The 13,355-nt window shown below is 36.9% G+C and overlaps 4 protein-coding genes across 9 annotated transcripts in view; 3 read left to right on the top strand and 1 right to left on the bottom strand.

Annotated features, from left to right (window-relative positions):
• LOC138913911 (uncharacterized) overlaps nt 1-13,355 on the top strand; it is a 105,484-nt gene that overhangs the window by 10,764 nt on the left and 81,365 nt on the right. The gene's annotated exons all lie outside the window — the stretch shown is intronic.
• On the bottom strand, nt 6,901-7,468 carry LOC108056065 (protein FAM136A). The gene has a single exon (XM_017139692.3). The coding sequence runs from the start codon at nt 7,405-7,407 to the stop codon at nt 6,988-6,990; it is 420 nt and encodes a 139-aa protein (XP_016995181.3). The 5' UTR covers nt 7,408-7,468; the 3' UTR covers nt 6,901-6,987.
• LOC108056064 (uncharacterized) lies at nt 7,946-8,536 on the top strand. The gene has a single exon (XM_017139689.3). It carries the CDS (start codon nt 7,946-7,948, stop codon nt 8,369-8,371), a length of 426 nt encoding a protein of 141 aa, XP_016995178.2. The 3' UTR covers nt 8,372-8,536.
• Nucleotides 9,185-13,355, top strand: part of rdgA (retinal degeneration A) — a 98,613-nt gene continuing 94,442 nt past the window's right edge. For all 6 annotated transcript variants that reach the window (XR_011419792.1, XM_044392778.2, XM_070219131.1 and 3 more), the window contains exon 1: nt 9,185-9,724. The gene's annotated coding sequence lies outside the window, so the exon portion shown is untranslated. The remainder of the gene's footprint in view (nt 9,725-13,355) is intronic.

Below are 13,355 nucleotides of genomic sequence, written 5' to 3'. Positions count from 1 at the left end.
AAACATCTGACAAACGCAAACATGTTACAAAAACATGTTTCAATCAAAACGCTCAATCAATAATTACATGCCACAAATTTCCCTTATTTTCATTTTTGGATTTGTTTGTTGTACATTTCTGGCTTTCTATTCGCGTTACGCATACGCCCCGTTTGACGTCTCCCATTTTGCCCAAACCATCTTCATTGTATACGCGCTGAATGAGGGAAATCAAGGAATGGGAACGAATGGGTGCCGATGAAGAAGTAGATTGAGATTGTGCTCTTATGAACAACGGGAATGAAGGAGCATTTCGGGTAATATCCATACAAAAGGGCCAACAATGAACGGAAGGTCCTGGGTTTGGGGCTTGGAGTTCGGGGGAAATGTGAAATTGATATTGATATTATGCAATGTTGTCCCGCAATGAATCGAAACGAAAAACTCAACGATGAGAGTTGATTTTACGAGCCTTAAACATGACACTGAAATGAACTTTTTAAAGGGTCTTCTGTGCGTGGATGTTGGGCAAATGCATACGCTGATTTTTATGACAGTTTGTTAGCAGATATTCTGAGGGTCTCGTTTCGCATTGCGGATGCCCAGGGAAATGGAAATGGAGCGGATTCGGATCGGAAAGGATTTCCTTTTCTCTGTCATCCAGCAACAGGGGCGGAGAAAAAAAGGGGATATCACTTATTTGAATAAATATTTATGTAGATGAACGACTTTTTTAGGTAATTTACATATTAATTGGAATAAACATGTGTTTAAAATTAAAGAATTTCCACAATTGAATAAAAATCAATAACAAATAGTTGGAAAAAATTATAATAAATTAAAATGTCATTTTAACAATTTTTCCTTAAAATTAGATAATTATATAATTTTTTAAAACCCCTCTAAGAATATTTTTGGTTGCGCCCATGTTCGTGAGTCTCTTGCAGTTTTGCTTCTGACATTTTCACAGACTTTTGGCCTGCTGTTGTTTTGCCATAAGTGCATTGTCGAATATGATTGGATGGTTATGCGGTTTTTATTGAAAACTGGCCCTTATGATTGCGAATATTTTTTTTGCTTCTCGTATGCATATCAAATTTTTTAAAATAATAATCCCTTTTGAGTTCCCATATCTAATGTGTTACATTTTTTAAGGTAATAGCTATGTTTTTCTTAAGCTTATTTTATGAAATTAAATGTTTTATCTCAAATTAAATTATTTTCCCAAAATTTAATACAAAATGTATACATTTTTATGGATATATTGGTGTCAGTTGATTGCGTAGCCGTCGCTATTTGAGCGCGGATTTAAAAACCGAACAGCATCCGGTCAGTGAAAAGAGGCAATCAAATTGGGGACATTTTTCGCGATTTTTCTGTTTTCCTCCGCTTTTTTTTTGGCGGCCGTTTAAGACTGCAATCTGTTTTGACGCAACCCGTCGAATGTCGAATGCCACTGAATGATGATGACGGCGTTGATTTAATTTTCTCTTTGTCCACCCGTCGGTGTTTTTCATTGCCGGACATGTTTGCCTTCTAATTTACAATCGGATTGAGTTGCTATTCGCTTTTCGCACTCATAGCACTCACACAACACTCATAAATATGCTGATTCTCTCTGCTGCAAACTGAAATTTAATTTCGCCTGTGCGTTTGTTGGTCTCTGCTCCTTCCGCCTGTCTCCGCTGTTTGTTGTTAATAATGTAAACGTTTTAATATTTAATATTGCGCATACGACATGTTGCGCCATTTTTTGAAGCTCCTTCAACATTGCTGACATTTAAATGAATTTTCAATAATTTCGCTGTCGCTTTTTTGGCAGCCGATAGAGTTGCTTTTGTTGTTTTTTTGGTTTTCTTGTTGTTGTTGCAAAAGCACCACCACCAACAAGCACTTAACGCCTAGAAAGGACCTTCCACATCCACAGCCACATCCACATCGACTTTCACCCATTCCATTTTTATTTTCATTTCCAGTGGCGCAACCTACTGCCGAAAATGCCATTTGTGCAAATCTAATAAACAGCGAACCGCATTAAATTTGACAGTAAGGTGTGGGATTTTCAGGGTAGAATGGATATATATATATATGTATATATGTGTGTGTACAGGGAGAATCGTGTCTCTGGGCGAACGTGTCAATCGAGAGGCGAATGCGTCCTGGTGGGCGCCACAATGGCTCAACTTTCATTATAGCATCCGCAAAGAATCTGTGGGTAAAAATCTTTATAGAATATCCCACTTGATACCGTGTTTTAAGAAATTATTTAAACAAATTTTCCATTAAATAATTATTAATATATCTAGAATTCACTTATTACCAGTTTGAGTTTGCAGCTGACATAAATAAAACGTTTATTTCAATTAATCTACTTAATTAAACAGTTTTTACAGTAATGGAAGAATAGAGCTAAAAAATAAAAATAATCAAAAATAGTTGTTAGTTTTTGTATATTAAATTTTAAATTCATATTTATTCTTTATGATTTATTTTTCACACCAAGTTTAAAAACAAACCGACGCCTTTTTAAAGTACCGAATAAATTCTGAAAACTCTAAAATATATTTGCCAAACTGATTTATTTTCATATACTCCTCGAGACTGTCTCATCTTGTGGCATAAATCAAAACTGCCCCATGTCCGGGACTAAAAAGCTGCCAAAGACAGCCGACAGGAGATGGAAAAAAAAGAAAAATATTGTGTGTGTTTGGTTTTTTTTTTCTCTAAAATCCTTCGCTAACTGGCGAATGTATGACACATTTCGCCTTTGGGATTTGCGGCCGAAGGACGCAGCGTTTCGCTTTCGCTTTCGCATTTGCCGTTGGTACACAGAGAAAATTCTGACGTTCTCATCTGAGTTGAAAATGTTCTTAAAAATAGAAAGGCCTTTTTCAAGTTTAAAATGTTCTAAATGTGCTTGAATTAAGTTGAATTGGTTCTTAAAATCTAGTTGAGCTTAAAATGTTCTTGAAATAAGAACGAATCGTTATTATTTTAGCACATGGTTCTTAAATCAAATCGATTTGGTTCTCAAAAACCACAATATCTGAAAATGTTCTTAGTTTGAGAACGAAAAAGACTAAAGAAAGAACAAAAATTAAGTTGCATTTCAACTTAAAATGATTCAAAACTCTATTCTCTAATTTTTTTGGATTTCCTAGAACGCGTTAGGATGTTTTCGTTTGACGCCTAGAAGGCACTAGACCATTTTACTTTGCTCCAATACGACTTTACCATTAGATCTGCCCTTTTCGTCTTATATATAATTCCCAACTGGTTCTAGCCCTTCATGAACCGAGCCCAATTCAGATTCTGAGACTTTAAGACTTTTTTTCTGGCTTAAGTCTTTAATGAATTTCCACACTAGCTGGAAGTCAAGTGCAACGCGCACCTTTATAAGGTGTAATGGACAACTACCTTTTTAATATTACTTATAAATTACTGTTATCCTTAGCTAAAATCAAACTCAAAATGCTATAGAATTGAGAGCAAAAAGTGCTGAAAATAGAACAAATGAACTTATATTTGTATCCATTTGATTTAAAAATGTTCTTGAATTAAGAACAAAATCAACTTGAAAATAGAACGAAGTGAACTTGATGTCGGACTTTTAGCTAACACCATTTCGTTCTGATATTGAGAACATTCAACTCGAAATGAGAACATTTGTGCTTACCCGGTTTTTAAGAACGAATGTTCTTGATTTGAGTGCAATGTTCTTGGTTTTTTTTCTCTGTGTATGTAGTTTAGGCCAAATTAACATATCACACAGGCCGCAGCGTCCTTGGTCCTTGGGTCCTCTGCACCTTCTCCGCTTGACTTGCCACTTTGAGATGCGTCCTCATAGCCAGTTGGATGTACGACAAATGCGTCCAAGCCATTAGCTCCAAGGATGCCAGCCATACAAAGTAATTTATGAGTGAGTTTAAAAGTATGCAACAATATATTTTCACTGCATACTTTTAGGCGCGATTTTAACACCCTAGTCATGATACATTTTTTATTCTTTAAATATTTTTCTTACATATCCTACTTTTTATGTTTTTTATGATTAATTATTGTATTTTTTGTTTTATTATTTTTTTTTAATGACATTGTCCTTAATTTCTAAATCCCTTTGGTTAGGCATCAATGCTATTTTCATGACCCGCACTGTATATAGGCCATATAGGCCTAGGCAATGGGCCATTGACTGCCAACCATTTGGATGGCGCTGCAGTCAAGTTTTGTGAGGCTTCGCTTTTCGCTTCCATCTCCTCTTTTTGTCGTCATGGTTCATATCGCGTTTTTGACGCTGTCTCTGAAATATTCTGAATGTCATGCGGGGACCCACAAAAGGTGAACCAATTTTCACGAAATTGTCTGCGAAAAAGCGATGAATCTCGATTGAGTCTTTTGCGGCGAACAAAGCCATTAAGAATTTTAAAGATCTTTCAAAGATTGAGATGTTTTGAATATCTAATGCAAAGTTGACAGCGGTAATTTAAGAACAAAAATTTAAGAACTGTTACTTTGAGTCTGAGGAAAAAAATAATAATTAGATGGGACAATTTGTAAAGCAATTTTGTGATATTCCCCCTGTTCTAAAAATAATCCCCTAATTAATTTGATTGGACCGTAATTAGTATTATTACAGCATTAATGAATTAATATAATTTCGGCATATGAAATTCCTGGAAACTGTAAAGGGATATGCGAATGAGCTCAGATTCCGGGAACACATGCAAGTGCACTCGTATGTGACCATCGTGGCTCAAAAAGATGTGGGAGGTCCATATTACATATATGCACGGCCCACACATTGCATGAAGGTGCAGATATAAGGACGTATATACAAGCCCACGCATTCTGAAATTACATTTTGTTATCTGAAAGCCGAGAGGCGGGACCAAGTTTGCAGTTTGCAGTTTGCAGTTTGCAGCTTCTAATCAATGTCCGAATGTGTGTGGAACTTCTCCACTTGGAAAACTTGTTAAAAAATATATTTAAAAAAAAATGATTTAAAAACAGTGCTATTTTCTTGCGAATTTCTTAACTTGTATTATAAATTTTTTGAACCTATTTAGTATCCTTGAGAGCTTAAAAAAATCACAAAAAAACAACTAATAAGGTTCAGTGCATTTAAGGGGAATTATGTACATGTGCGCTGTGCCCCGACTTTTGGCCAATCAGATTAATGCAAATCGAGATGATTAACTCAATAGTTGTTTTGGAAAGCCAATCCGATTTGGACGCTCGCCGATCCGCCAATCTCACTCAACCCCCATGACTGCTCTTTCCAGTCGTTCCACACCGTTCTCGTCCTTTTTTTGAGAAATGATTCATTGTTCTCGATGAATGCAGGTAATAATTTTTTCTTTCTTTTTTTTTTTTATTTTCCTCTACGGGGCTTTCCTTTCTGCTTTCTGTTTTCATTGCACCAGCAAACCAGCAAAGCAGACCAGACCCCCGCCTGGTCTTTCCTTTCTGATTTGTTTGATTGTTGTTGCTGCAATTGCTGGCGGTACGAGGTACGATACTGCTGCGATACGACTGGCAGACAATAAAGAGCATTTCATTTGAATAATGCGAAAACATTTTGTTAGACGCCCGCTGCCATTGTCTCGCAGCACATAATTTCACCCCCCAAACCATCCCCATACCATCCGAAAACCCCATCCTCTCAGTGCTTTTTAAACTGCTCAACTGACATGCCGATTGCTTTTGTCTGCACACCTATATCTGTCAAACACACCTCCATACACTCGAGTCTCTGATTGCCCCTTGATGGACAGACAGACGGACAAACGGACGAGCGGACAGAAAGTAAATTTGGTCATCGGTAATCGAGGATGGGTCGATACCGTTTCGGAGTCCAGACCCCAGACGATCAGATATCTTAGAAGGATGTGCATTGTACAACATACACTTCATATATTAAAAATTTAGTAATCGTTATTATCGTTTATTTTTTTTTGTTATCGGAAGTTTTTAAAGTCCAGGGTCCAGAGATAACACTTAAAATATAATAATCGTTATTATCGATTGGCGTTTTTGTTATCGATAATTAATATTTTGTTTTAGATTTCCTCACCCATCATATTCAAGCGATTTATGAACAATTAAAAAATTATAACACCTTTTAACATAGTTATCGATTGGCATACATTGCAGGTCCTTTCTGTGTACAACAACAGATGGTCAGCCCAGTGCAGACCAATTTTCCTTGAAACTATTTCAATTGGCTGTGATTACAGAGCAGCACTTTTTGATGGACAGGTCGTAGATGGTTTTTCTAATAATGTGGACTTGATTCTCTTGTTTTGATCCAGTTCGAAGACCTCCTTGTGTGGGGTTTTCTGCTTTTCTGCCTTCTTTCAATGCATTTTGTGGGCCGAACTTTGAGCCCGAACTTTGGTCCGCCTCGCCGGAAAGTATGCCACATTGTCCGTGTCGAGGAGATTATTGCTATTGTCGTATCAATTGGGAGCATTTACATGCGGCACGTTTGGCCGTATGTTTTTGTGTTTCTGAATAAATCACAGCCCATATGGACATGTTCGTATGAATAATTTGTCGAACTGTATTGCTTTTGGGGCGCAAAAGCCCCCAGCAGGGCTCCTCGTAATTGCTTTATAAAAAGCATGTTTTTGGGTCACCAAAAATTGCACCACAATCGATTAGATTAGTAAACAAATCAATAAGCATTTCCTCGACCGATTAGCTGCCGATTTTGGCCCTCTAATTGCCGTTTGTCATTAATTGAGATGCTATTTACCAGTTAAGTGGCGTTTAATTGTGTTTAGGGCTCGGCAAACAGGTGGCTAATATGGCAAAATGCTTGTTTGACAGTCAGTTTAAATATTTCAGATAATCAAGATATCGTAAAAAACTAAGATTCTTATAAATTAACAACTTTAAATTCATTTAGGAATTTATTTTCATATAATTTTTAATATGCCAATAATGGTTTAATAAAAATAAAGGAACATTTTTATGTTCTGATGTTTGTTGGAAAAGAACACCCTATTAAACACCCTTTTCCAGGGTATCTCGCATGGCCCTGAGCATTTCGGGCAGCAGTCCCACATGACTGTCCACGCAATTGCTGGAGCACCTTTCCTCCAGATGGCAATCGGCGGATCCACGGCACTGCTGGATGCACTTCTCCAGGCGATTCTCGAACTCGGAGATGCCCTGCTGCACAAAGCAGCGGGCTCGGGTCAAAGGCAGCTGGCAGCGGTCCACGCACCGCTCCACCGCCTCCGCATTCGCATCCGCATCCGCACAGCAGGCGGTCGCACAGGCGTGCATCTCGATCTGCAACTTCCGCAGATATTCCCGATCCAGATCCTCCATGGCGGTCACGATCACATTATCCACACGCTCGCGCTGCTCCTCCAAACTCGGTTGATCGCAGTCCATTTTCTTTTGGTTTTTCAATATCATATAATGTAGTATGGATGGTATATTTTGGTTTTGTTTGAAAAATTTATTGTTTCTGCTTGAGTTTTCTTAGAGGAAACTAACAAGGCCAATGTGATTTACTTTTTCTTAAAAATATCCTAGAATTATTAAGAATTAAGTTTTTTTTTTAAATTTGAAAAGTCTATCAAAATCAAAACAATAATGAAAAAACGTAGTTAAACTCTGCTAAATTGTAAATATTTAAAGTAATTGAACTGTTTTCTAAACTCAATTCTTTTCATAATGATATTTTATATTTCGAATATATATTTCCTTATACAGCGTATTTTTCTTCTTTGTTGTTATTAGAATATACAGGAAATTACAATTCTTATTAAGTTAGGTCATGTTATGGTTTTTCTTAAGGAAATATTTTAAGTACAGACAATGCCTAGGCATAAATTAGTTTCAAGCTATCTCTTAATTGGATTTTTGCTTAATTGGTGTTCGCTAATAACGCAGGTCTGAAAAGTGTATATAAACTGAAGTTGGTTCACCAGTCGCTTTAACAGTTTTCAAAATGCACTTGCAAGTCTTGGGATTGCTGCTTTGTTTAACAGCCTTCGGATCTTCGGCCTTCGATCGTGAGTCGCTCAGTAAGCGATCCTATGATCTTATAAATGAGAAGCGTTCCGTACAGCTGAAAGAGAATCCTGTATTTATGGATCGCCTGCTGTTTTCCCAGACGTCCTTCAACGATCTAATGAGATATTCCCGAGCCAGTTTAACTCAACCTTTTACACCATTTGAAAAGCGTGTGATACGCTTATTACGTAAATTGGGATTATTGAAAAGCGAAGCTGAAAAATTTCTGGATGAACTGGAAAACGATAAGGAACTATTAGAAAAATTGAAAAAGTTACTCGATGAGGTGGACAGGGAACATGAGTCCGATGACTTCCTTGATGACTTTTACGAACTATTTTTTTCGAAAAATAAGCAATAGATTTTGTGTTATTATTAAGAAACCGTCTTAAACATATGTAAATATATTTTCCTAATTCCTTTAATTTAGATCTAAATAATAATTTTGCCTAATATGATGTCAAATATGCATATCGATAACAAGACCGATTATACCGATAACATGTTAATGAATAAGCCCTGAGAATGTCATAAAACGATTTATTTAAGTTGATAGATATGGCAAACAATCTGATTAATGATTAACAATGGCATGACCATAATCGCTTGGATTATCCCCCCACTTCCGCCCCTTCAACCATATACCGATAATTATCGATAGATAGTTTGGGCAACTTAAAACACCAAACAAATGATTGCCATAAATTTGATGGCAACAAACAACGACAACAATCGGTAGCGCCCGATTTTCTCTGCATTTCTCCGCTCAGCTTTCTCCGCTCCTCTCTCCACTGAGTAATGTGCCAACTGTTGAGTTTCCTTCCGCTTCCGAATGCGAGAGCGAGCGAAAGGGGAAGAGAGAGAGAGAGAGAGACAGAGACAGAGATGGGGTAAATGGGAGCGTGGGTGGCGGCGAAAGTGAGGGAGGGAGTGAGAGCGATACGGCCTTTTAGCCACTCGCCTGCTCTCTCTCTCTTTGCCTCTCTCCCCATCTCTCTCTCTCGCCGGCATCGAGGGCTGCTTACAGGTGTTTATAGCACTTCGGGATTTCCCGAAAACTGCCGAAACGCCGGCCGAGTCCTGCCATCTCGCTCGCTCCCCCCGAAAGCCGCCATAGCGCCTTCTCGCTCCCGGTCGCTTTATATTCCTTGAAACGCGTCGCCTTCGCATCAGTTTCATTTGAACGGTCGACGAGGCGTGTTGTGCTAGAAAAAATACCTCATATAAATAGCAGAACAGCCCCCAAACAGGCCAAACATTTCAAACAAAAATACAATACAAAACTCTCTGGAACTCAAGTTCTTCAACTCAACATCGCCCAAAACAAAAACATCTCATACCAAAGAAAATTAAAAACAAAAACTCACAATATAAATATATAGATTAACTCTTTTTTTGATTGTGCTTCTAAGTGTTGTGCTAAAACTATATTAACTTGTATAAATATTCAAAGATATTCAAAAGTATTTAACTTATATTTTCAAAATATCCACCTAAATGCTAAGAAAACAAACTCATAACTAACGGAAAGTTAAAAGGACAAAAAACATAACAGACAGTTTTAAGACCAAGTACATTTCGAATTTGTCGTGCTTTTTGAATCCTAACTGTTGACGCGTAAAACGCACAAAAATGTGCACGAAATTCTCACTAGACTCGAACGACTGAAAAGTGCGTTCCATTGAAAATAAAAACAAAAACTGAATGCGAACCGGTAAATATAAAATTACTTATTCAAATTCATTGAAAAATTTCCTAGGAAAAATTGTTGATTAATTTCGTGATTTAATGTGTGAGAGTTTTATGGTCTTGTGCGTGTGAGTTGCGGTTTTTGGAAAATGATTTAAAATAGTCTTCAGTGGGGGATTCCCATGATTTCTTTTGATTTTATTTCTGTCAGATTTGAAATTAAATATGTTAAAGAAAAAGATTTTCCAAAATTTTCCAGAATGTTATGAATATTCTTTTTTTTCTGATTATATTATTTTTTCTGTTTTTATTATAATTGAGTTTACTGGATTAGAATAAAAATGGAAATTTATTTACTTAGCATTCTTGAATATTTTAGTTTTAAATTGCATTAAATTTGTTTAAGCTTTTTAATTATTAAAAATCCAGATCCGGATTAAATATTGTAATTTGATAATTTCCAAAAAATACTACAAATAATGTTTAGAACTCCCTTGAAGTAACATTAAATTTTTTCAGTATTTATATACATTTTAAATGAAATTCTTGCCATGTTCTGGTGCTTGGTATTCCATTACAAATAAATTGAATTACCCACATTTTCATTGTCTCGCTGCCAATGAGTTTGATTTAATGAAAATTTGTCTACCATTTTCGGGGGCACAATTGCAATTCTCTTTGTGATCGTGAAACAAACTCGTTACGCATACGCCGCGTGTGCAATTGTATTAAACGATGCCATTGAAAATTGGCAAAGCTGGCCACAAAGAGCGGTCTGGGCTTGGGTTTGGGCTTAGGCCACTCCGGTTTTGGATTTGGGCCCTTGTCGGCCAGCCTCGTTAACCGAACTTGTTGCCGGATTCGCATTCGCATCCGGACACGCATCCCTCGCATCCTTTGCATCCTTCGTACGTGTCCTTTCGCTAATCGCTGCGTTTAAGCAACTGCATGTTGGAGGATGTTGCAGCGCTTGTATTGGCGCGTGACCGGCTTTTCACTGGCATAAGAACGCGAGGTGGCGAAAATGGCGGAAAAGCGGTACGGTGTGCGGTCGGCAATCTTTGATTTTCCATTTCCCCGCCAACAGGAAAACGCCAGACAACTCGGCGTATACGTGGCATTCCTGTTTGCGCTTCCTTACTTTTGTGGTCCTCGCGTTTGTGTTTAATGGACAGCAGAACATGGAAAACAGGACTTGCGCGTGCCTTGAATAATCGCAAATTCAATGTAAAATATTAGAAAAATGTAATATTTAAAAAATATTTTATTGTTTATAATTTTCATAAATAATTTAAATTTACAATTTAAAAGTCTAGATTTTTTAAATCACTTTTAAATGTTAAAAAATGTGTCTAAAAGTAACGAAAAATCTTCCTTTAGAGCTAAACCTAAAATTTTATACAACATTTTTTCAGAATATCTGAGTGCACCCATTGTACGCATTAAAAATGTTTGGCATTTGTTTGCATCTCAAATAAAGACACTTTTTTCCCATTTCTCGGGCTTACATATAAAACATGTGATGTTTCAATTGTTGATCCATTTTTTGTTCTTTGCTTCACTTCACATAAAATATTCAATTTTCATTTCTTGTCGGTTGCTGTTTTTTTTGTTTTTTGTTTTGTGTGCCAGGGGTTCGCATATAAAATTCAATAAAAATACACATAAAAATTGAGGGAAAAAAAAAAAAAAAGGGAATGGCTGAAAGATCCCGCGGGCTATTTGACAGCGATGAGGGGCAAACACACGTATGCATCGCATTTTGATTGCAGATTGTGTTTCCATGGAATATGGAATGGAAACAACGGGCTTGCCAAAAATCTGTGTTAATTAATAGAAATTGCCATTTGAATTTTTTTTTCTTTTTTGGAAAGGTGTATTTAAATGGAATTGCATTGCGTCGGTAATTTATTCGCATTCGCCTCTTTCCCTCTACATCAATCATGGCTCAGTGTGGCAGCTACGGTGAGAGGGAGGTATTGATAACATGGCTTTGTCTGCGGCATTTGGCTAAATAAATATTATGATGGAAAATATCACAATGCTAGAGCGATGGTATGCGGCATACCTACCCTACCTGATGGCATTTTAAGTGGAAAACAATGTTGCCGCCTGGATCTGAATGCATTGTTATCGTGCTACGCTTGATACCATTTTATATAGATCCATGGGGATTTCTTCGAGTGCGGCGCTATCAATCAAATCTTCGGAAACTTAATCTCTTTGTAAAATAAAATGATTCAATTATCCTTTATTTAAGTTAAACATTTTTATAATTATTCTGATGAAGATTTTCTAACGAACATTTTTCTAAAAGAAATCTTTTACAATGTTAAATAAAATTATTTTTCTAATCATAAAAAACCTCGATAGTTATAAATTTTTTTCTCATATAAGAAAGCTGAATATTAATTTATTTAAAGGTTCTCTAAATTTATAAACTATTATAATTTTAAATGAAATTTTTTTTATAGTCATAAATGTTCCTTTTTATTTTAAAAGTGAAAACCGAGTTCGAACCAAAAATGTGATAAACTGGAATTTAAATGCGATGCCACTTTATCCCTATTTTGTTTTCCCTCGCATCTCAACTTTAACCCATTGTTGGTTTTTTTTTGAGTTTGAGTCGGGGAAAATGGGCGTGTGGATTCAATGTTGAAGTGTTGGCATTGCAGGTGGAAAATCAAGGGGCTTTTCGTTTGCGTTTGGGGCAAGAGTTAAGTGATTGCTGCTTCTGTGTTTTAGCCGGCTGAGCTTTTAGCCTGTCAGGGAGTTGAGTCTCGGGCCAATTGGGTGTTTTTCGTTTTTGTTTTTTTTTTTGTTTATCCATTGTTGGTCTTCTGCTTCAAACGGGACAAACAGACAGTCAGACATTCAGACAGTCAGAGAGAACTGACAGTTGGTAGGTGGGTAAACATTCGGTAGCCCCAAAATTCGGCTGGCTATTTATGTTCTTGTCAAAGCGGCACACATGGCGTATGCTCGATACGTATGCGCAACATTAAAGCCAAGTTATGAGCCTTTAACAGGCCATGGCAACAGCATTAATGGCAATAGCAACAGCGACAGCAACGACCAAAGGATCGAATCGATGTGAAAGGGGGCCAAAGTAACCAACCAAGTCGCCTCGAACGTAGCAACCGTCGTTCGTAATAACTAACGTAGTTTGCCTAAGCAATTTGGCACTTGTGCGCTTTATGGCGCCCACTGCAGCACCAGCACTGCACAGTGGTTTGAAATCGATCCAAAAACCAAAAATTAAGAAAAAGTAAAAAAAAAGGGAAAAAGCATGTAATCGATTATTTATTTTAGTATTGTATTGTATCGCCTATTTAGTAATTATTTGAGTATTTTTTTGTAGCTTCCTAGAACGACTAGACTGACCAAATATTATTTTTATTTTTATTAAAAAAAAAATTATATTTAAATTTGTATCATTTGTGAATCAAAATATTTTTAAAGATTTGTATTAATATAATAATAAAGAAGTGGTACATTTCATGCTATTCAGCACTCACTGTTCATCCGCTAAGCAGCAGGTAAAGAAGAGACATCTACAAAAGGGCCAGGAAACCCCTCAAGGAGGTGGAGTTTCTATGAGAGGAGGAGGGGGAGGAGGTGGAGGCGGAGGAGCTGGAGATATCCTGGGGAACCAG

The sequence above is a fragment of the Drosophila takahashii genome, chromosome X, assembly GCF_030179915.1.
Source record: "Drosophila takahashii strain IR98-3 E-12201 chromosome X, DtakHiC1v2, whole genome shotgun sequence".
Taxonomy (NCBI): domain Eukaryota; kingdom Metazoa; phylum Arthropoda; class Insecta; order Diptera; family Drosophilidae; genus Drosophila; species Drosophila takahashii.
This window is presented reverse-complemented; position numbering and strand designations above follow the sequence as displayed.

Coding starts and splice junctions, on each gene's coding strand:
- LOC108056065 (XM_017139692.3), bottom strand. CDS start 7,407: ATGATATTGAAAAACCAAAAGAAAATGGACTGCGATCAACCGAGTTTG.
- LOC108056064 (XM_017139689.3), top strand. CDS start 7,946: ATGCACTTGCAAGTCTTGGGATTGCTGCTTTGTTTAACAGCCTTCGGA.